The sequence below is a fragment of the Chroicocephalus ridibundus genome, chromosome 1, assembly GCF_963924245.1.
Source record: "Chroicocephalus ridibundus chromosome 1, bChrRid1.1, whole genome shotgun sequence".
NCBI classification, from domain to species: domain Eukaryota; kingdom Metazoa; phylum Chordata; class Aves; order Charadriiformes; family Laridae; genus Chroicocephalus; species Chroicocephalus ridibundus.
In genome coordinates, this window is record NC_086284.1 from 18580270 (window position 1) to 18604693 (window position 24424).

At 42.0% G+C, this 24424-nt stretch overlaps 1 protein-coding gene across 2 annotated transcripts in view; it reads right to left on the reverse strand.

The window, feature by feature from the left end:
* Positions 1 to 24424, reverse strand: part of PDGFD (platelet derived growth factor D) — a 142304-nt gene that overhangs the window by 39713 nt on the left and 78167 nt on the right. The window contains exons 2-3 of one of the 2 annotated variants that reach the window (XM_063330052.1): positions 21404 to 21590; positions 17356 to 17536 (exon numbers count right to left, since the gene is read on the reverse strand). In XM_063330052.1, coding sequence (XP_063186122.1) covers positions 17356 to 17536; positions 21404 to 21590 — 368 coding nt within the window. Of the gene's footprint in view, positions 1 to 17355; positions 17537 to 21403; positions 21609 to 24424 lie in introns of both variants that reach the window. The other variant, XM_063330042.1, reaches the window with a different exon arrangement.

A 24424-nucleotide genomic window follows, 5' to 3' on the forward strand; every position in this document is an offset into this window, starting at 1 on the left:
TGCCCTGAGCAAAACTGAAAAAGCTAACACCTCATTGCCCGGCAGTGTCCAGGTGGGCAAAAAAGTCTTTCAGAGTTAACAGAAGGCAGTGACAGCTGGTTATTTCAGATCTCCTTCTTGGCATGACTCATACCAAATGAGAATGTATGGAGAGGCCCCATTACTAGGGGTAGAAGGAAAAATATTAATGAAGAAAACCTCCTAGGAGCTAAGTATTCATTTTTTGTCTTCTTTCTGCCTGTGTTCCTACTTTTTTTTTTTTTTAAATGGATTTAAGCATGCTCTATAATCAGTGAAAAATAATCATTAACAAATACAGCCTAATTTCATTTAATATTCCAAGTTTTCCGTTGTTCTACTAGGAGGATCTGCTAAGTGCTCTGACATGCAAACTCACATTTTCAGATGCGATTTGGGAGAAACATGTGAGGAATAATAATAATGAAAAACTCTAATGGAGCTAAGCAAATTTAATTCCAAAGCTGAGGACACAACGTAAAAAGGTACTGGTAAGGGACATTAGCTGTCCTAGCACCAATCCCAGCCTATTGATTTCTTGTGAAGGATACATTTGTTTCTGAGCTCCCTCCCCGAGGATGCCGCTCAATTCTGCAGTGAGCATGCAGCAGGAGCATGTGTTATGTTTCACAGATAATGCAAAGCAAAACAATTTGTTCACCCTCCTGCTTTGACTGGAAGGCATTGCGTTTTCTAGGACGACAAAAAAGGACTGCTATACAAACTTTCTAAGATGATAACAATAATCATAAAAATAGCTAGAATACATAATCTCTGAAGAATACAAGAACCGTTTTCTCTTAGCTTTTTCAGGTTTTTGGTGGGAGCAAAAGCGGTTGATTTTCTGCAAACAGCACGGGATGCTGCTTATTAGGAATTTCTTTTAACTTGAGTTTCATCAAACAGCTAGAGTAAGGAAAAGAAAACTGTTCAGATGGGACTTCCAGCCCCAGGTCTGTTCCTAAAAAATGCCATTGCTTTTAAAGCTAAATACAAGTACTTTGGGAACAGTCATGCTTCTCATTTCTCTTGTACATTATTCTTACAAATAATGATTATAAGTAACATTACAAAAAATGAAAACAACTTACATTTGCCACATTTTTGCAAACAATCTGACTAAATCATGTTATCACTTTGGGGATCAGCTTACCAAAAGCCGGCCTGGGAAATTCTTCTAAACACAAACTGACACCATGATCTAGGACCAGGAGGGTGTGTACTAGGTCAGAATTAGTGTGTGACACATTTTATTTAAATTCTGACTAACTACAAGCATAGCCAAATAGACTAAGGATGGCTGTAGAATTATAATAGGCTAAATATTTTTCATGCAATGAAAATCAAGAGGAACAGTTTATTTCAGTTTTGTACTAATGACCTGGAAAATATCACAGAAGTTGAAGTGGGAAAATATAATAAAGTTGGAAAAAAAAAAAAAAGAAGTTGTAAACACCATTCAATACAAAGAAATATGCTGAGACTACCAGAGGTCAGAAGCACAGGCGAGAAAGAAAAATAAGCTTTCATTTAGAAGAATGTAAATGGAGAAAAAGGTACAAGCCATAAACTCTATTTGATGGCACACACGGACTCAGAAAGGAACTCGTGGCACGAGCCTGAGCTGAGCAAAGAAGAAAAACATGAAACTAATCTGCAATGTGACATGGTGGCACGGCATGCAGGGTGACTTATGCCTGCACACACAGAGATCTCCCTCAGGGTGCGGGGAGATGCTCTCCCCATACCAAGGGGACACCACACTACCAAAAATCTCCACCTCCCAGGGGACCATGGGCAGAGGTGAGGCCTCACCTCACTGGTGGGGGTGTGTGAACATCTGCATGTCTTCACCACCTTACCACGGGTGCAGGACAGGGCTGTGCTCAGAAGGGAGCAAGGTCTGAGGGTGCAAGTGGCTTCTTTGGAAAGCAAAGATTGGTATTCTCCAGTCAACATGCACGGTCAGTTAGTTTTAACCTACTTGGGTGTGACATCAGCCTCAATAAAAATTGCAGGAGGTAGCTTCATACCCCATCTATGAACATGCCAAGGTGGCACCAAACCCATGCCATCCTGACCTTGCACTGCTGGTTTGAGCAGACCAGGTTTTTAGGCTGTCCACCTCCACCAGCAACGCAGGCTTATGGGGAGAAGACACGGGAGAATGCTCTTTTACCCTCCAGCAGAAAGACTTTGACCTGTGGTTCAAAAACTCTGAACACCAGACAGCATTTTTAGTGTACCAAACCTACAGTCTGTTGAGTTTTTACTGCTGGTTTTAATACAGCCCCCCTGGCCACCTGTCCATCTTTGTTCAGGATGACAAACCTTTCTGGATGGCCACTGCAGAACCAGAAGACGAGCAGCCGTGCAAGCCTCCAGATTTCAGCTGCTGGCTGTGTTTTCTCTTCTCACTTTACAAGTGTTTTCTCTGCTTTTAATCTATTTCTTAATGCACCTGGAAAATGTACCTGAACCAGCACTGAGCTAGCACACAAAGTTGACGTTAAAGTGAGAAAGCAGTGTTTACTCTCACATATTTGTGATGGAGATAAATTACATATAAAGGGAGCCGAGTGTCCTATTTTCTGCTGCCTGATATTATCTGCCCTGAGTGCTCTTTTTTTCTTTTTTCACTTCAGAGTTTAATACTACCAATTTTTCTGTATAAACTCATGCATATGCAGAAAAGAGGTGGAAGGCCTGAATAAGAATATGACCAATATATCCAGACTCTTTGCCATCAGCATTAGATAAGACCTTGTGCTCATCATGCCTGCCTAGAGGACAGGCGTCTCAGAGCTAATACGGACAAGTAGTACAATGCACATTTTGAAATAAGGATCTCATTTCCAGTCAGGTGAAAAACTTTCACCTCATCTGTAAAAACAGCAATTGCTTTCTGTTTGGTTTAGGTACACATACCTACACAGAATTCCCAAAGTCTGTTTACTTCTAGAGAACGCAAAGTTTTCAGCAGCCTGTTTCCACCAGCAGCAGCCTCTTCAGCATGCCACGCAAGCCACACAGAGCAGTCAGACTATCTGTCCTCAGAGCGTGCAGATTCTTCCAAGCATCTTTTTTGTTTCAAGTTTATTGGCCAGACCTTTGTGTGAGATAAATTTTTGTGGCCCAGAGGTGGTTGTTTTACCCTGCCTTACAGCAGTTGGAAAATTATCCTCATCCTTTCTAGGCCGTTTTCCCAGGTTTAAGGGTTTGTTTCTTCCTTTTATTTTTTTCTCAAAGATAAAATTCTCTTTTAAAATCACCCATAAGTCTGCAGACAGTGAACCCCAGGGCTCACAGACGCCATTAACTCTGTCACTCATAGTGCTGTTAAGCAGCAACGAGAAAATGAAAGAAAAGACTGACCTCCATGTAAGAACTTTTGGGCTACATGTATATTAGTAAATAAAATGAGGAAGAGATGATCAGACATGGTATGACCCAAGTCCTAGGACATGACTATTACCCTCCAAAACAGAGTGGCCACAACAAACTGCAGATCGGAAACAGCCCGAGGCCCGTGCTGGCACCCAAGCTATCTGTGTTAAAAATGTGAGGGGGCAAACAATTTTGTGCCTATGCTTTGGCTCACATCCATCCTGTTTAATAGTCTTTGCTGACAATTTCAGATAAACAGACCTCTTTATTAGAGGGTCTGATCCTGCAAGAGCTTGGATTTATGCTTCATAGCATGACTGATAGTTGGACAATCAACGGTGACCAGAATCAAGAACACTCAATGAGACAACATGGTGCCCAGTTCCTACAGTCTGAGGGAAACTTTCATTACAGAGTATTTTTTTCCACAAGCCACCTAAGAAATACACATCAGGACATAAACATTGATTAAAAAGAAGAATCAGAAGATCAGAAATGTTATTTAAAAAAAGGCTTTTGCAGTTTAACAAAAGAAAGGGACCTGGAAAGTAAGTTTTGTCTGCCACAAAACATCAATTTCTACAATTAAAATACTTCCCCAAACAAAAACTATTAAAATGAAAAGAATCCTGTTGTCACGGGTCACGGAAAAATTGGATGTTATTTGATTCTGCTGAAAATGATCTAACAATAAGATATACAAATTCCACAGATTCAAAAATTATTTTTAGCTTCCAGTGCTGGAGATGAGTTGCAAAATCTGACCCTGCGTAGTTACAGGCTCAGACCTTCTCTAATTAAAGCACTGACTGGTCATCAAACTGACAATGGAGGAAACCACAACTGAATATTTCTTGGTATTACAAGAGACAGGAAATGTGATAGATCGGGGTTGGGTTTTTTTTGGTCAAAGCACGTTCAAAATCAGTTCACCATGGAGAGAAATGCAGGGGCTGGAAAACAGACCGGGGGTTGTATGCAAAGGACTACAGCAACAACCCAGGCACTGGGTCTGTGGAGGTGTTCAGTTCAGCAGCACAGAGCCCAGCACCAGGTAGGGGCTTGTTTCGTGTAATAGTGCTATTTAGCCCAAAATTTTCTAATAAGATTCATCCTATCAAGTCTAAAATGACAGGAACCCTGCAACTAATAAAAGATGTGTGCGCGAATATGCATGTGTAAGGGAAAACCAGAAACACTCTGTGACATATCTGTCATCCCTATTATTATGAGGACATGCATGGACTTTATCAAGTGCTCAGAGCAAAACAGAAGGCTGTAAATTTAATAAAGATGTATGCATAGAAAATACCAATCAGATTTATACAGCGCCGTGACTGCCTTTGGAAATCTGGTGTATAGCGTGAAGGTCATTGAAGCTGGAAGCAATGTGCTGAGCAGATAAGAGTGCCAGCTTGCAACCACACCAGCTTCTCCAGCATGGAGGATGGACCTTCTCTGATAATCTGTGCCTGTAACTGCAGAGTCAGAATAAGACTAAAAATTTTTAAAAGGAAGTGTGGAGATCTCAAGGGCTCCAGTTATGATGCAGCCCTCGGAGGTGGGGAGGGATGAGAATAGCTACCAGCCTTCTCCCACTCACCAAAGCAGCTGCAAGAAGTATAAAACTCAGTGGTTTGGCATGTTCTGGAGATGATTTTTCCTGTTACATTTTTCCTGGTTTGGAATCTGGGATTGCTGTACTCCATTTTGTAATCATACGATTGCTTAAACTAGGGGGGACCTCAGGTAAGTCTGGCATGCACAGAAGAAGAAAGCATCCAAATAAAAGAGAAAAGCAGACAAACCCCTTTGTTTGTCGGTCTCAGTTTGGCCATGCAGCCCACCCAGCTGGCACAGAGTCCCAGACGGCAAGCAGGAACAACACTGAGTGCTTCTGTACCATCTTACTCGTGGCATTTTACATGTCTGGCTTTGAGGTGGGAAGACCTGAGGCTGTGGGAAGGCGTCAGGGCAAGCAGTGGTGGAGCCTGGCCCGGAGCCACAGCTGTGAGGCCAGCACCCTCCCCGAGGGCACCATGTTAGGTCCAAACCTGCAGGCAACACAACAGCAGGCATGGCCGCCTTCACCAAGAACATGGAAAAATCACTAATATAGAATCATAGAATTGTTAGAGTTGGAAGGGACCTTAAAGATCATCTAGTTCCAACCCCGCTGCCATAGGCAGGGACATCTCTCACTAGATCAGGTTGCTCAGAGACCCATCCAGCCTGGCCTTAAAAGGTGGCTTCCACCACCTCTCTGGGCAGCCTGTTCCAGTGTCTCACCACCCTCATGGTGAAGAACTTCTTCCTAACATCCAGTCTGAATCGTCCCATCTCTAGTTTTAATCCATTCCCTCTAGTCCTACCATTACCCGACATCCTAAAAAGTCCCTCACCAGCTTTCTTGTAAGCCCCCTTAAGATACTGGTAGGCCACTATAAGGTCTCCTTGGAGCCTTCTTTTCTCCAGACGGAACAACCCCAACTCTCTCAGTCTGTCCTCATAGGAGAGGTGTTCCAGCCCTCTGATCATCCTCGTGGCCCTTCTCTGCCCTTTGGCCCCACCTTTGGCCCATCCAGCACGCCCATATCTTTCTTGTAGTAGGGGCTCCAGAATTGGACGCAGTACTCCAGGTGGGGTCTCACGAGAGTGAAGTAGAGGGGGAGAATCACCTCCCTCGACCTGCTGGTCATGCTTCTCCTGATGCAGACCAGGATACAATTGGGATACGATCCTGATGCAGCCCAGGATATGATATGATACCAAGCTGACCACTGCCATATAGACCTGCCTTAGCAGGTGACTGAGCATCCACCCATACACAGTCCTGGTGACACTTGAACCACCAGCTTCAGCTCCCTTCACTACCACAGAGACATTGTAAAAAGCTGAGAAAATCTGGGGGAGTTTTGAAAAGAACATCAAAAAAACTCTGTGGGAATTAGAATGCCTGAATTTTTGGGAAAGATTAAAAGCTAAATACAGACATCTTTGCTTGACTAAGCAATAAGCAAAGAAGTGTGAAAGCAGTCTGCAAATATCTGAAGGAGATAGACACCCACGATAAAGAAAACAGACTTATTTATCATAACACAGGATGGAACACAATTGCAGGCAATGGTATGGCATTAAAAAAAAACCACAAAAATTAAAACTGATTATCAAAGAAAAAAATACCTTTCTGACAGTGATTTATTAATCTACGGTTTAATCTCCCGTGAGGTATGCGCCTATGCTTGTTATATTTAAAAATGATACTAGATGAACAACCAATAAATTCACAATACAGAAAATTCTTGTCCTTAGAGAAAAATGAGCTGAATAACCTCACATCTTTAAATTTTCAGATTCTATGTTTGGCTGCATTACACAAGAAAAAGTCCATAACCCCTCCCCCCCTAAATTTAGACTTGAAAATCTTAAAACAATCAGTATCATTTGATCCAGAGCTGTAGGTATTTCCCAGCAGTTACAGCTGTTGCAGCAAACAAGGCAAAGATTTATTCTGTAAGCAATTAAGCACGCATTATACACAATGCATTGTTTTCCCTGGCTTGCTAAAAATGAAAAAAAACCCATACTGAACAGTGCTAAGGCTGAAACAGATTCTTTGACCCAAACTTGGTCTAGATGAGTACAAGAGCAGGATTATGCTGCCAGGCTTTGTAAGGTAATGACACATAGTTGAATAAATAGCTTTGGTAGAATACAAAACACGAAGTTGAGTCTAGGGGCCCGCTTCTGCACAAGACTGTAAAGACATGCAATTCTTGTTTTGATTTAAAAGACAACTTGCAACCGACACCTGCTGGGATGGGTTTTCACAAGTTCCTCGGTGCAGGCTGGAGGTCTAGCATGTTTCAATTCACCAGTCACTTCCTCTGGAAGTCTGTCAGAAGAAAATCCTGAAAGCAGACTGACTTCCTACTCTTCTCCAACACAGTTGGCACACATTGAAGTTAAGCTGTGCCTTCCGCTTTCATGGAAAATCTAGAGCAGAGGCTGCCCAACAGGGACAAGGCCTGGGAAAACCAGGTCATTTCCTCCTCCCTTGTGGCCACAGTGGTAGGAGGGACCAGCCCTGCCACACTGAAGCACCAGCTTCAGCTAATTAACACCTCTTTGCAGCACTGTAATACAACCTTAGTGACTAATTAACCTTTTTACAGAACCAAACATGGCATCTCTCTTCTCCCTACAAATCTGTCATCTATAAATAGATTTCTATAAAACACCAAAATAAAAGGGAAGTTCTTCATGTATTATCATCATTTCACATGGTAGCATGCTTCAACTGTTGCTAAAGTGGAATTAAAGGGCAGAATATGGATTTACAGAGACAATATTATGTCCTCAAGTCAACAATTTAAAATAGTCCCGCTTCTCAACCAAACAGCTAATGTGGTGGACCATCTAAGGAATGCTGTTAAAAAAGTTTGATAGTGTAAACTCACCTCATGTTCATACATGCTGATGAGTGGTTTAGGGTAAACCTGGGTAAGAATGGTTGGATTTAACCTTCCTCTTTAGAGTAGACACGGAGAGGTCCACGCATCGACCAGCAGCACTGACAGGGTGTTTGTGGCATTGTGTTTTGCGTTCAGTTTGCTACTGTATTTCCCATCTCTCCTTCTGGTGCCCTCCTAATGGTCAACTCTAAGCAGACAAATTAGCTACAAGGTCTTTCCATGTTTTCTAACAGGAGCTGAATTAAGACTGCTATTGGTCTGTCCCCATTGCAGTGTTGAAATACCATGTCCAAGCTATTGATATTTTCTGTTTAATTACACAGGCATGGGAATCAAAGTCAGGGAACAGGGTGGCCTTTGCCCTCTCCTAGGTTGTGCTCATTATGCCCCAGAAAATGTACCCTTTCATTTCATGCATTACAATTTGCAGTGCTGGATCCATCCAAACTTTCTGCTACCTGTATGTTTTTAATGTTAATTAAGAATATTGCTTTATGGATACCCTGAAAAAGCTGTCCTGCATATGTGGTAAGTAGCATTACTGATTTTAAGACTGACAAGCTCTAAAAAAAGCCTGAAATAATAAATCCTTTTCAAAAATGAATTGATACGCCCCGAGTAGTTTTAATACAAAAATATCTTGAATATCCTCCATCCATTTTTTAACTATGACTCATTCACAAGGCTTCAAGACTGTTAGGAATCATTGATTTATTTCTCTAATTATCAGTGGTCGCTTGAGATTTTTCCAACTAGTTTGGGGATGGGTTTCATTTTCTACTTTTGCCACCGACCAGTAATTCATGAACTCTGGCTCATTGGAAGTCTACTTGTAGCATACTCTCTATTTTTATTTAACAGAGATTGCTTGACCGTAACTGACATCTGAAGAACAGGGAAAAGATTGGCTTTCATATAGACTTTTTTATGTATCCAGTTATGTTAGGACTAGAAACTGATTATGAAGTGGGAAGCAACGTAGGCATGCAAGCTGAAGGGACAGACAACTCACCATGAATCTTCACTCATCCCCTCACTTAGCCAAGTACAGTGGCAAGATCATGGCCAGTTACTATAAGACTGGGGTTCCCTTCATTCATTTAATTGAAAAAACAAAGTCAGTATTCTGCCAGTGTTACACAATTCCCAACAACTGCAACATTCCTGTGGCCCTTATCCGCTATTCTTACATGCTGTGTAGTTGTTTGATCTCATTACTGATATGTTTGCATGCTTCTTGGAATTTGCATCTTCCAGTTTGCTTCTGCTGTATTTTGCAAGAAATCTTGTTGATGTCGAGTAAGTCTTTAGAGCTTCTACAAAGAATAAACTATGATTCTTTTTGTCTAAGATGGGTAACCCTCTTGTATTACACATGATAGTGTTTTTCTGGTTTTGTATTTGTATCTCTAACTTACCTTGGAAAAGTAGGAAGTCACTGACTTCCTCAGGAATTCTTAAAACAGGTGAGTACTGACAACAGGAAACGCAGTCCTTCAAAATTTAAAGCTGTCCTAAATGAACAATGCCTATAAGTCTTGTTAGAGTCAACTATTTGTGCAGGACGCTGGATTTGAAAATAACAGGCTTGTGTTTGTATAATCCTTTGAAGATGTAAAGTGCTACATTTTCTTGTCCTTGGCCACCACCACGAGTTTGGCGAATTCTCAAACAGTGCATAACACACTACTGGATTAAAGATGTAGCATTTTCAACAGGAACTGGACATCAATGGGTTTGCTGTTATGTTAAGACAGATCGTTGACAACGTCCTGCAAAGGAGCCACACTTTAACTGAGCTGTCAACAAATCAGGCATGGAGGAGAGCAAAAGGCCAGTTCTCCACCATGCTGTTCAAACAACAAAACTGCGAGGCACGCATGCTTGCAGCTGGGAAAACACAGACACTAAGGTCTATTTTCCTTTCTGATTAAAACAATTGTTTTATCAGTTGAAATCTGACAGCTTCCAGGAGCTTCTGTGTGCTTACTGGGTCCCACTGCTTCTGGTTTTGGTATCTTTCTTGCCAGAAGGTCTGTATTTCCCTGGCCATAACTCAGTCCTCACCCATGTTCCCGGCTGACTCTTTTCACTTTTGAAACACCCCCAACCCTAGCCCTACTACTCCTCAAGTTCACGGTTAGAGGTTTTGCCAAAAGAGTAGTAGTGCTGTAGTGAAATGGCCCTACTTTTGCCCTGCTTTCTACCCAATCCACACCTGCCCTCCCTCCACTCCTACACCCAGTCTTTCCTATTTCAGATCCACTGCCTGTTTAAAATCCCCAATTCATTTGCCTCCTTTCTTTCCTAACCATGCTGCCACAACTCCTCTGGTTTACACAAATACTTCCTTCCCTTCATTCCCTTGTTAAAAGTCTTTCCTTAATTGCCATTCACCTTTCTTCAGTCCAGCTGAAACTGCTTTCATGTTACTGTAATGAACAAGTGACACGTGGACATCTTCCTGGTAAAGAGGGAAGGCTTCTTCCTCATCTTTCATGATGTGTTTGTTAAGTTTGGTATTGTCACTCACATTCTCTCAGTCCTTTGGCTTTTTTATTTTTTCTTTCAGCTTTCAAGAATCTTTGCTTGTCTGGGGCTGCTTCTGCCTCTGTGACCATTGCATTTTGGCGTTTCTGCTGCCTTCTCTCTCTGTGGACTTGCCTCTTCCACTCTGTGTTTTTGCCTTACCCACAATTACCTTTATTTCTGAACTTGGACTATACTTAACTCTCCTCCCTTGCCTTTGCTGCTGCTGCTGTTTCATTGCCATTCCTGGATGATCCTATATCAGTCCTTCCCTCTAGAAGTTGTAAAATCCTCTGACACCAAGCTGGTAGGTGATTCCTCTTCTCCCTGAAACCTACTTTTGTTCACCATGGTCTTAGCAGTCTGATCGGTCTTATCTCTGACTTACAAATGGCTTTAGAAATTAGGACACAAGACAGGAAGACTCCTAATTAAATTTAAAATTCAGAGTGTCACATAGTAGAAGAATTGGCACCAAACTTTGTGTGTGAGGCAAGAGTAAACATGGAAGGGGCATTAGACCTTCAGAAAAGACCTGCCTAGAGAAGGACTACAGTCTAGGGAAAACTGTGAGAAGATGCAGTCTGGGACAACAGACTCTGAGGTGTTGGGCCAGACGAGGTCAGTCCCCAGGCTCCCTCTGACTCATGTGCTGCACTCAGCTGGTGGGTTTCAGGCTTGAAAACCTGCAAGGTTTTCCACCTGAGGAGATGGGGCCAGCAAGACTTAGGCCTTAGGCAGTAAAGGTTTGGGTTTTGGTGCAGTAGGATGTTGGAGGGAGAAATAGCTCTTGGTTAGATGCAAATGGTGGAATGATTCTTTTAATTAGAAACTCTGGCTGCCCCTGGAGCAGGCAATGCTGTCTGTGAAACTGTTGGTCCAGACATGCCTTCTCAACCCAACTATGCTGTTTCCTTACTGCAAAGGTATCTGACTCCAAGTTTTGCTGCTTTTGTATCTATCTTTCACTAACTTTCTTTCTGCTCTGAGCACTGGGAGAACTGGAACATCCCTGCCTACTGCACTGCTTGGCATGTCTGCCACGCCACCTTCCTTTCTTCATCAAACCCTGCTGAAGGACAGGGTAGGTCCTGTGACATGAATTAAGCAGCAGATAGAGGCTTAGTGGATTCTCAGGAACCTCATTAAACGGAAAGCATTCCACCTCCCCATATAAAACTACTCGGAGATGCTCTATGTCTCAAGACGCATTGAGGCACGGTATCTCTTTTTAACATACTGTAATTTTACGTTGCTTTTTAAAACATTATAACACCTTCCAAAGTAAAAAAAAAAATAAAAAAAATAATACAATTGTGCATACATAATCTCTTAAATCCTCTGCTTATGCAAAGTTGGGGAAGGAGTGTTAAAGATTTTGAGGAAGTTTTACCTAATTAGAAAGGACTTAATTACTTCTCTCCTGAAAGATGAGCCTCTGGCTGATAATTTTATGAGGATGGTATGCCTTGAGCAAAAACACAGAAAATAGTTTTCTGCCAGAACTTAAGAAAACAGAAGTTTCATCATATAGATTGTTACGAGTTTTGCACATGGGTTGCATTTATAAAAAAATCTCTGCTGTTTAGCATAGCCAGGCAATCAAAACTGAAATCAGAGAAAGAGTAGCAGAAGAACAACTGATAAAGCTTCTGCGTGTAAGTTCTTGCTTCTTCACGGTGAGATCTATTTCATGTTCAACCACTTTATTAACCCAGACATTCTCCCCACCTCATTCCTCTCCTTTTGTACCCCCAGCAATTTACTGGGATTCCTTCTGTGGATTATCTAAAAGCAGGGAAGGTATTCATGCACCATTATCACGCTTGTTGTCACAAGAGATATATTATATGGGTTTTCAGGTAGAATATTTTGTCTTGGAGAGAGAAATGAAATGTCTATTATGCGAAAGAAGTGACAAGCTAAACCAGAAGCACAGCAGCGAAGACTCACGCGGCTCCTGGGCTGGATTCAGCTTTGTGGCCAGTGATAAAGAATTAATCATCCTTTATGGTCTTTATGAATCTGTATTCAGCCTGGTGGCTGAATCATTTTGACCATGTTAACTCTTACAGGGGTGTTTATTTATCGACATATTTAAAAAAGCCTGCAGCCTGGTGCTGCACTACTTGTGCAAAAAAATCTGGTAAAATACAGGGAGCCGGTTGCTTAATTCAGAGTGACTGTCTGTGAGTACAAGTATCAGAATCAGGTTCTTACTCTGCCCGTTTTAATTTCCTGATTGTGCTTTGAATTTTTGGTGTTTTCTCATGAACACAACAGGCAGGTATCAAAGAGTTTAAGTTTAGCATTTGGACAAAATTTGACTGGTCAGTATTTTTTGCATGGGAAAGTAAATTTTATTTGACTGACTGTGGTGTCTTATCCCACTTTGTGACCCATGCTCTTTTTTTGATGATAAATGGTGACCTGTAGCCTGAGTGTTTAGCAGAAAGCTACTGCTCTGTAAAATTCCACATGATGGATCAAAACCCAAAGTTGCCCCCTCTCTATTCCATTAATTTCTTTATTGCTCCTTCACTCAAAAAAATGTCATTTCCAACAAGAAAAAAATTACTCATGATCTAACACACCGATACACATTTTGACACATAAGTTTCTTCTGGGACAAATGCACTTACGTTCTCCTGTTTAGTACCACATGTCCACCACTGTTGGTTTGCAATTCCCAAGTAAGTAAAGACTGTTCTTAATGACATGTGATGTTTCCTAGTCAAGAATTATAAATAAAAGTAAAAACACATATATACTGTGTATATGTAAAAAGATGTATATGTAAATACATATTTTTTAACCTTACATCTTTTTATATATGCATGTTTGTACATGTAGATATGTTTCTAGCTCTTTTGTAGCCCTTGTTTCCAGCAATGATTTTAGTCTAAGTTCCACAATATGGATTTCATTTAGGATTAACGAAACAATTAGTAAGGCAATAACAATTTACTGTTATAAACGTATAACAAATAAGTGCCTTTTACAATAAACTTAAAATAATGTTTTTAATTAGCAAATGGAATCCAACATTTTCTAGTTGTCTCATTAAAATGAAATTAGATGCAGGCTTGGGAATTTTAATTCAAAACATTCACCCTTATTATTGGAACACGTTCCTGAATGAGTTCCTAGATTATTTTAGTAAATGTCCATGCTAATGTACTTGTAAAACATGGGGTTCAATCTTGTCAACGTTCCCTTCCAGAATTAAGACATTGGAAGAATTTCACTTCAGAAGGAAAAAAAAGGATTGTATAAAATGACTTCAATCAGGCAAAGATTATTTCCATGTGTAACAGTATAACTCAATTTACATTCCTACATCTCCAAATAATTGATGCAGTATTTTTAGTAATTACTGAATACTTACTTGCTACACGCAAGATCCCTCAGTTGAGGTAACTGCACTGCAAGCAGCAGTGGAATGAAATTTTACATTTGTGGAAACACGGAATACTCACATCACCTACTTTAAGGCGTGCAACTCAGGGGTCTTTCTCACGACAGTGCCGATCTCCCCTTTAGCAACTGCGTAAGTAACCTGTGATTACTTATCTTCCTCTGTATCGCATATTGCTATGGTGTTTGTTGTGAAACACTACGTCCTTAAAGTAAGAAATTACATAATGCATCAGAAAAAAAGGCTGGAATACCTCAGCACCTTCTATGCTGCAAATTAATGTTTCTAAGGCAACTCAAACATGAAAAGCAAAAAAAAAAATAAAACAATTTGAGAAATAAGCACTTTACGTGATAATGGCAAGGAGGAATTTCAAACAAATTTGCAGCTAAGTGAGGCTTGTGCCTAATAGCTGTCCAGGGCTTGCTCCAGACCATTTTTGTTCTGGGTCTATGAAGCTTGAAAGAAAAGACAATTTTTAAAGAGGTTCGAGGGAGGCATTGCTCTGTGTGGATACTCAGGCTAAGCCAACAAACTGCACAGTTACAACTGAGGGCTTTACGCGTGAAGTGCCTGTAGACACCAGCCACCAGCTGCACATACTTACCCGCTTCTGCACTGTCACAGACCGCACAGAGTAGAAGTGACTTTTTCCAGCCACATTAGGACACTTTTGACCCTTATTCAACTTAGGATAAGCAGTGGGGCACACTCAATTCACTAATAAGCTCCTGGAGTCAGGTCTGCCCTGGAGCTCCCACTCCAGGGAGTCCTACAGCTTCATGGAGAAAGAGTGGCTCAAGGACAGGCAACAGGCAGCAGTGTGTTGGATCTGAACCACCCTCACTGATCCCCCTCCGGCCTTCCTCATCCCTCAGACCCACAGAGGGGAGGGCAGAGGTGCCAAGAGGCAGAGGGTGAGGGGAGACGAGGAGATAAAAAAGGGGGAGGGAGCCAGCTTTGGCAAGCAAAAGTTGCTAAATGCAACGTTTAGATGCTCAGATGTTTTTTCACACATCTGCTTCCTTGCCCATTGTCCCTTATTGTATATTGAGACAGTTAATTACTCCCACGCATCCGTATGACTTCCAGCCTTGTCCAGTTAAAGATCACCCTTGTATTTTTTTCAGTCTTATTTTCCAGAGTCATTTTAAACTCTAATCCCACCGTCCCGAGTGATCGAGCCCCTTCATCTTACATTGGTTGCTTACTTTGCATGCCTTCTTTTACAAGGGCAAATGTGATTTTCATGGATACAAGTCTAATTTATGTCTTATCTAGAAAAATAATCCCTTTTTGTTTCTCTAAATGGCATTGAAATGTGAAGTTAATGCAAAAACACAAGCACATGAAGATAATGAATTTCTGCTAAGCTCTGCGGTGCCTCATTTGTACCTCATGCAGAGTGCTGAACTAAGTAAAAACTTGATCTGCATCAAATGAAGTGAACTTAACTGACTTCCTTGAAGATTCATAAATGAGGAGGCCAGAGAGCAAGGCTGCAAGGCTGTTGGGCTGCAAGCATAAGGGGGAGAAATTCACCCAGCCGATCTGGCACCATGCTCAGGACACACAGCTTATCAATAAACTCAAGGAAACTCTCCAAATCGCTTGCTTCAGTTTCCTCTGAAAAATTACCAATCGCAGTCTGGTATACAAATAAACAACTGCCATGCACATCCAAACTCCATATATCAGAAAAATAAGGGAGTTAAAGATTCGCATATATCTTGTGCACCATTTTCCAAGAAAGCCCCCAGAAATAGCCTTGTCTTGGAGAGGTTACAAAGGCAGGCAAAAAAGCAATGTAAATGTCTTTCATTTAATTTGATACAAAATACCATATGTTTTTGCATGCTTCATTAATGCTCCTTGGTTTCCCGCCTAGAAACGCGGAATGGTTTCAACCTTCAGGGGTCAGCAGTGCTCAGCATATCTATGAACTGAGCTCTAAGCGACTGTGGGGACTTTGGAATAAAGGCTGACTCTGCTGAATATTAATCCTGCAGTTTTAGGTTGGACGGTTTGGAATCTGAAAACCAGATAAGTACATATCACCCCCCATCTCATGGTGACGCACGAATGCCACTAATCACCTGTACGGTTCCCTTCTGGGAAAAAAACAGTATTTCATTCAGAGGGTGGAACTTGTAGAGTATTCCTTGATTTGCTTGACTGTAAAATTCTCTCTTTACTCATAGTTTTGAAGTTAGATAAATGTGGTAGCCTTTTTTTGAGCTTTCTAGTGCAGAGTCCTGTGTTTTGAGTGATAACATTCATTTTTGGAAAGCCTAATACTATCAGACTAGCTGTACGTGGTCTGGAATAAAGCTTGCTAAATGCAGCAGAGTTTTTGTGGCTGCACTGAAATATGAGTAGTGTAAAGAGAGGCTGCTTCACTGTCTCATTTTTATGCCCAGTGGTCTTTCATAGACTGCTCTGCCTAAATTTTAGTTTTAGTAGATTACGTTTAAATTAGAGTAAATTAGAGCTCAGGATTCACTCACAGTGCAATGCCTTACTCCACTAGAAGCCTAACAATTTAAATGCAAGGGAGCACAATCTTTATAGCTTTAGAGTTGTCTTGACAATGTGCTGTTTACGGACTCTTTTTAGCAGACATAGGCATACATGCATGCAAAGCTGAGAGCTTGAAGTGAAATGACTCAAACAGCAGATTTCTCCTGTTACAGCATTAACATTATTGCTATTCCAGGCTTTCTTATTCTTGTTAAATAACAGTGGACTGAATAAAAAGGGAATAAGAAGTGTGATGGATATGACAATATAATGATGACGGTATAACAAATTAATGCTTACCATTTCCTGAGTGTTTGCAAAATCTGCCTCTTTCGAGCTACACTGCACCAAAAGCATTATAATATTAATCAGGACAATACAAAGGAATACATATTTGTATCAAAATCTACTTAGGGTAATGAGTATTCCTGCTCCCTAAAGACAAAAACAAAATAAAAAACCAGGAGGTTTTCATCTCATTGAAACCGTACATGATACCCTGGTAATGCCACCGCATATTTAGAGAGCAATGTTTATATGTGGTTAAAAATATAGCCTGAGCCTTAGCACGTTGTCTTGCATGTAGAATTTTATTGCACATGGAATAAACTACTCTGCATCTAACTCAGAATCACAGCCTTAACCCCTCGAGGCATTTTTATTTGACCTCAAATGAACATAAAAAAGGAGTTCATAGAGCAGCCATTACTTTGCTATTTCTGCAGCATCTGTCAAGGCACTGGCAGCGCAGCCTCAGTGCAGAAAGTGTTAGTGCTCCTAGAACATGTTATTAGTGGAAATCTTGGCCTGGACTTGACTTCATTTTATATTTAATGACAGGATGTCAAAAATACTTTGATCTGTACGAATGTAGTTGCTGGAACGAAAATACTTTCAGTCAATTAGTGCTTCTATCCAATGCAGTTAGCTACACCATCCAGCCTTCAAGTACTGGTGCTCCCTTACACAACACCAGTCTCTCACCCATGACACAGCGAGGTGACTTACCACAAGGGAGTAACAAATCTTGAACCCCGGTTTAGCCACAAAGTAGTCATCGGATTTGAAGGTTATCTTTATCTGATTTGTTCTCGATGTTATTCTTGGAGGCACTTCCTTGTGTCCACACCACCGTCCTCGTATAACCGTGCTGGTCTCCGATACATCTTCCACTTCCACAAAGTCATACCTGGGAACCAGTTCGAAGGATTAGTTTTTGGTTACAGAAGATGGTTGCAAACAGACAGGAGCACACCTAGAGACACCAAGACAACTGTCGTCCATTCTCCATTGCAAAACATTGGACTAAATATTACAGATGGTGGACATGCTCACGTAGAGCTAAATACACTAAGCTGCAAGCTACTGCCTGAGTGCTCAATTGTCTGCTTTTTGTGCTCCTGGCACATGACAGACAGTATTTTCTACCATGTTAAAGTAGCCATGAGAGGTACTTCCTTGTGCTTAGTACACAGTAAACATGCACATTGCGCTTCATGTGGTGGACAAAACACTATTTAAGGCAGGCTGATGGAGCTGAGCAGCCACATGCCCTTGTGCACTTTCTGGTAGAGCAAAGGATGATGCCGGGAAGACACGGGGCAGCACGTGCTGCTTAAAAGCGCGTGCTTTTTAGGATGTTCTTTGTAGGTGGCCCATTGCTCCTGCTAGATGGTTTGGAAAGACTGGTTTCAAGATTTCAAGCAGGAAAGGGCAGGCTGGCATGCTGTGTGCCACGGCTGGGACTCCACTGGGTGCTGTCACCAGGGGAAAAGCAGCAGCATGTCTTGCCCTGTGCAAGGTCACACCTCGGCCAGGCACACACGCCACGGCCGTGCTGCCCCTGAGACCAAAGAGGGCTCTGCCAGGAGATGCAGGGATGAGAGGACACGGTGACAGCACTCACTGCCACAGCCTGAGTGGCTTGAGTCATTTACTGAGTTCATTTCTTGAGGTGGAGAATAAGGGAGGCACAGAATAAAGTCCTGCTCTCACTACATCTATGAGAAAAATAGCCCCTAATACCTGTGGAGCCAGAACTAGGCCCCGCACACCGCGGCCGCCGAGGGAGCGGTGGTGAGAAGAGGGGCAGGCTGAGTGCCGGCAATGAGAGATGGGGAGAGCTGCCATCCCCGCAGTACAGTTAAGCCTGAAACTTTGGAGGTCTTTACCAGGAGAGGTTTTTATTACCAAAGCATGTGTATCCTCCAAAGAGGGACTTTAAGACTGTTAACTGATTCCTACTGGAAATGTGCTGCTCCCCACCCCCCGGTCTGCGGGCCAAGCGCCTGCCTCCCTACCCTGTTGTGGGAGCTGAATAGCTCTGTAAATAACAGACCTGCTTTTCTTTTTCTGCTAGGAGTCCATGTGAAAAAAACACAAATACTATGTGGCTTGAGAATATCAGCACTGCTGCTTTTATATGCACCAACCCCAAATTGCACAGAACAGAAAATAACAGCTTTGCCATAACCAGATCACTTAAATCTGCCCAAACTCTGCTGAAACAACCGTTTTTTGTAACGCTACAAGGTTTAGTGCCAGACGGAGGTAACCTTGTCTCAGGCTGTCTCCACTGTCCTCTGCTCCCACTCCCTCCTGGTGATGGAGGTGGTACCCCGGGCAGCACGACAGCCAGCGAACGCTCAGCGTAACACGAGGGGTTGCAGAGTTTTCAGCCTACGATAACCTTGTAGGCTTTGGTGAAAATGGTCCTGGCTGGCCTCCCCACTTTCTGAGGCCAGGAGCCAGCAAAAATGGGGCAAATCCATGGGCTTTCAGGGATTATTTCTGCTTTCAACAGCAGAGGCTTTGCTGCAACGGTCATGGATGTAGGTGCAATCTCGGTTGTTTCTGTGCATGCAAGGAGCCTCGGAGGCTGGGTAATTTAATTGCTTTTCTGAATCATCTCTTATCAAGTACCTGTGGAAATGCTAACAGCACTTCTAGAAAATTCTGTAAAACCTTGAATATTTCCCCTCCTTCTGAAACAGCTCTGGTAAAGTATACCTTTTCATTCCTCAGCCTGACTGAATTTCAATCAGTTCAGTCTTAATAGTATGCAAATTACAATAATTAGCATTAATGAAAAATTGAAACAAAACACTAGGAAGTTTCTGGGAAAAAAAGCGTAAGGTCAAAAGCAAGTACGAAGGGAAGGTAAGGTGCAGAGGTCCTGAATTTCTTGTCCAATATACATGGCATTCAAGCACATGCTCAGCTCTCAGCATTCATTTCAATTAGAATACGCCTGGCTGTCTCGGTAAAGCAGCACTGCAGGGATTGTCAGGGACTGAAGTTGCAGAAAGGACCTAGTTTTGAAAAACATATTGAGCATTAGCAAAAAATCTAACTATGCACACAGTACTTAACAGGCTTAAAGCCATCACGAGCTGCCTGCCCGAGAAATTCCTCGCTCTGGAAGTAATATTACGCAAATAAAGGTCTTCCAGGAATGCCAGGGAAAGATTTATTGCAGAAAAGAATGTGATATTTCTCCAGCTTCTATAGACGCTATGGATGATGGAAGGTCTTTGTTTTTCTCTGCATCCCAAATTAGCTGCTCTGGAAAAAGCAGGCGGAATGTCTTCCAAGACGGTCCCCAAACCCATAACGCTGGTAACAGCTTGAGTTCCTCTCACCGTGCCACCACCTTTAACAGTTCTTGACAGAGAATACTTCATCTTTTTTTTTTTCCCCAGTACATTAGCCCTCTGTTTCAAAGTTGCAATGCTTTAAGGTCAGCCACAGTTTATCCACTATGTAAATATTAACAGGCCGCTTCTGTATGCATTAGGCTCTCCATCTGGGAAAGCGTTTGCGGTGCTTGGAGGTAACTGTCGCTCCTGACTCTGCTGCTGATCTTGGACCAACTGCACCAGAGCCGAGCAGCAGCTGCCAACACCATCAAGGCGCAGGGAAGGAGAGCCAGTTCCAGGCTGCATTCTTTTATTACTAAATGGAAAGCAAACCTGCAGAAATGGTTCTCTCTATTGGTAACGTAGAAAATTAACAAAGCAAACCCAGAAAAAAAAAATAAAAATCCAACCTGTAACACCCCACAGAGCTGCCAAACCCTATAAATGCAAATTAATTGACAAAGAAGATAAGATAAGCAGAGGCTGGCTGCGCAGAAATCCTAACAACCCAGTTCCCTGCATAGATAAGGCGTAAGTATCAACATGATCAGGCAGAGAGCTGAAGCTGAGACTTGCGCGTTTTATGTAAGTAGCATCACAGCAATCTGCCCTTCGGCGCGCACGGGAATCCTGAGCCTGCTCTCTCCCACAGAACAGAGCGCTGAATAAAAGAAAAATAAAAAACCTCCACGGACTTATACTGTTACAGTGACTGTTGGCAAGATTCACAGCTCTGCTCTGCGAATGCCAAGCAGTTTATCCACCTGGGTTAATCAGCCAGATCAACCGAGCTTATGGACACTTTTGCTTAAAAGGGGAGACCAAAGCAACTGGGATAGAGTATACTTTTTTAGATACATCAGTACGCAGAGTGCACTGATGTTTGTGAACATGTATTTCAAGGTTTTAAAAGAAACTGTACCAGCGAATAAAACCAAACAAATAATTTAAAGAACATAGTTACATTTTTCAGTGCATTTCTGTCTGTCCCTCACACCCCAATAGAAGCACATACCTGCTACTCACTCACACCTCCCAGAGCCTTCCACCTACTGAAAAAGATGCTTTTTGCCTGGCTGAAATATGACAGAGGTGATAGAGGACAAAATGCTATTGAAGGAGTACCTGAGTTGTTAGGTAGCTGGATTTGAGCGTACAAGTGCCTTGTGCTTAAAATATTATAGAAGGACTACAACCTGCCAAAACTGCTTCAAGTCCAGGACAGCACAGTTTATTTATAAACTAAAAAAGCAATTTGGGTTGGAAGGGACCCTTGGACGTTTGTCCTCCGAGTAGGGCCATCATAGACCCTGCCAGACACACCCAGGTTTTGGTTTGCAGTCTCATGCCAGTGGCCACATCCTTAAGCTCAAAGGTGTTATTAAGGAGCCTTTTGCAAACTTCCACTCGCCACTCACCTGCAGATATCATTTTCAGGCTCCTCCAGTCCAAACTGATTATCAAAAGCCAGCTGGATCCTGGTGCTCTCCGGGGAGTGGAGCCGCCACGTCAGCAGGAGGTTCCTGGGGTAACTGCTGGGGAAGCGAGGACTGTGGATGCAGCCGTTCCCTGCCACGCTGATGGTCTCTTCTTTTCGGTACAAGTCTGTGAGGTGATTGCTCTCTGTTAGTAGTCACAACTTGTAGAAATTAGTATGTTGTTCCAGTTACAGGAAGGCAAAAAACACAACAGTTTACAACACAGCACAATTTATTTGCATTTAAAGTCTATAAAAAGTTGGGTCTGGGAGCAGTTATTATTAAATAGGAAGTACAGTGTATTTTTCTCTTAATTCAAGCCCCTATAAACAATTAGAACAACAGTACTTAACTATATAGACTTTATTTTATGATAAATATATCATTACTTTTACATTGATATTGATTATGTAATTTCCTTCTCATCATTTTGGTTTTAAAACAGATTTTAAACTTTAATAAAAGCTGCAAGCTTGAGAACAATGAAGTGAGACAGAGCAAAGTAAAATGGGAAACATCCCTGCTTCCCAAATTTGGTGCTCTGTGGAGGAATGCCCTCCAAACAAAAGCAGCAACAAAAGGCTGCAGGAAAGTGCGTACGAGTTAGTCTAAGTTTGTTTATTGTGCTTAAGTATTTCCTCCCAGAAGCATGTGTTAGGTCACATTTTGATTTTATTTATATGGTGTGAATCATTTGCTGTCAATGGATCATTAACACAAATAACTACTCCACGTTTACACTGATGTAACGGAAGTCAGAAACTGCCCCACCAACCGTCTTATTGAGTAACTTCAAGACAAATAGCCAAGTCTTTACTTAATTCCAATTCCACAACTTCTGCCTGTGCAAATACTTAATTGTTCCTAAAGTTTACTTATAATGAGGTAAAGCCTCAGCTACTGTAAATCCCTGGCTCCAAGGATAACAGGAACTGTGGCAAGACCCAGCTCTCTAAAAGTCAAAATGTCTTCTCAGTTGCACCATGCACTTGCATTGTCCAGCTGTTACGGATGCTGGAATTTGGCTCCCAGCCTCACAGAACTGCAAACAACTATTTTTGTTGTGCATTGACAACGTTAGTGTGGCGAAATTTCAAGGATCAGAAGGCTCCAAGGCAACACGAAGATCACACCAGGGTCCAGTTCCCAGTTAAGACACTCAGATCTGAGCCTCCACCCGTGAGACAGCTATCTGGGCTCAGTCCAGTTACCCACAGAAAGATGTCTAACACCATTTAAGATACAGTACATTTTCCTGCCTGGCCTCCATGAGGACAGGGAGGTCCAGCAGCACAACTGCCCCCAGCAGAAGTCCCGTGGAAGCTGTGCTGTCTCACGGAGCCACCTGCGTGTGGGCAAGCTGAGACCCTTCTCACCATGGCTGGTGCGAGCTACACCTGGACAGGTCTTCACTCAGTTACCCTACTGCATTGACCAAATTTCTACTTACTAATGGGAACTCAGACCCTAGCTTTTACGTAAATGCCTGGACTCCGCTGTCCTGATCTTAAATTGAACATCGCCCCCAGTACTCTGCTGAAGGTCAGGTCAACCTCCAGTTCCACTACAAGCAACACAAATATAAAACCAGAGCCTTCTCCTGAATTTGGCTACTGAGGAAGAGCAAATGGGGGGAAAATTTCTCCAACTGAGCCACTCTATGGAAGTCCAGAACCACGACACAGTAGTACATGGGAAATACAAGACCAAAGTAAGCAACCAGCCACAGCCATCTGTCACACGCAGTAATCAAAGTTCTCTCTCTTAAAATAAAATCTAATGTTTGACTGAAGCTTTCTAAGCTTTTCAAAGAAATGAAATATATTTGTTTCATAAATGCTGATGGAAAACAGGAACCCAGAAAAAAGGCACAAAGTTAATGGTAAGTACCTTTATTTTTCAGGTTGCTTTTTACTAGTTCCTGGCTATAAATACCTCCCTGTACATAGCTGTAAGCAAAGCATGGTTGTGTGTCAACAGTTCATTGTACCATTCTGACAGGGTAAATATTCTAGCTTCCCAGCAACCTGAAACTTAGAAGTTAAAAGTCTGGGTTTCCTGTAAAAACTATCTCCAAAGATATCTTTGTGACATATTTGTAAGATGCTTTCATTTAAGATGAAATGTTCTCACACCCTGAGCCACCCTTTGCGGGGAAATACAGCCCTGACTCCATAGCTCACAAACTGCAGAACTAATCTGTTCTGACCAAACAATTTGCATTGGAAAAATGACAATTCAGTAAAAATAAAGACCACACACCCATCAGTTTTGTTGCAATTTTCATCAGGAACATCTACACTCAAGTTTGCTTTCTATTTTATTTTATTTTTTATTTCTTATTTTTTATTTTTCTGAAAAAAATAAAGACACCTCTGTTTCCCCCCCCCCCAATCTGGAATGAAACAAAATGTCCAGCCAACACTACAGAGTTCCTACTGAAATGCTTAGGACCTTTGGATCTGAAAACACCCAGCACACCCAAGAGGACAAGAGTATTTCACAGGACTATGTCCACAATGTCCAGGAAAAGGGAAAAAAATACAATGGTTTTGATGAAAGCAAATTCTGCACTTCGGAATGAAGCAACCATTCCCTAAGTCAGAACAAAAGTTACTGCAGTAAAGCATGGCAGAACTCATCCTATACCTGAGAGTACTTTGCTCTTCTTTGTTGGACAGCAAACTCTTGCCATTTTCCCACCATCAGCATGCACGTCACTGTGTGACAATGTCGTTCATGCTTCTGAAGGAAAGGTTCCCTTTTCCCAGCCAGTCCTAGTACAGGCTTTACTCTGGAGTTGTCAGGTGCTGAGATTAGAGTGCTAGGAACAGTATCTTTTAGATGTGCTCATATATATACACCCCCAAAGAAAAAATTCTGTGCACTTCACTCAGCAGACCAGCTGAGAAAGTATGTTGCCAGTGTTCTTGTACCCCAAGAATATAGGCTCTGTCATGG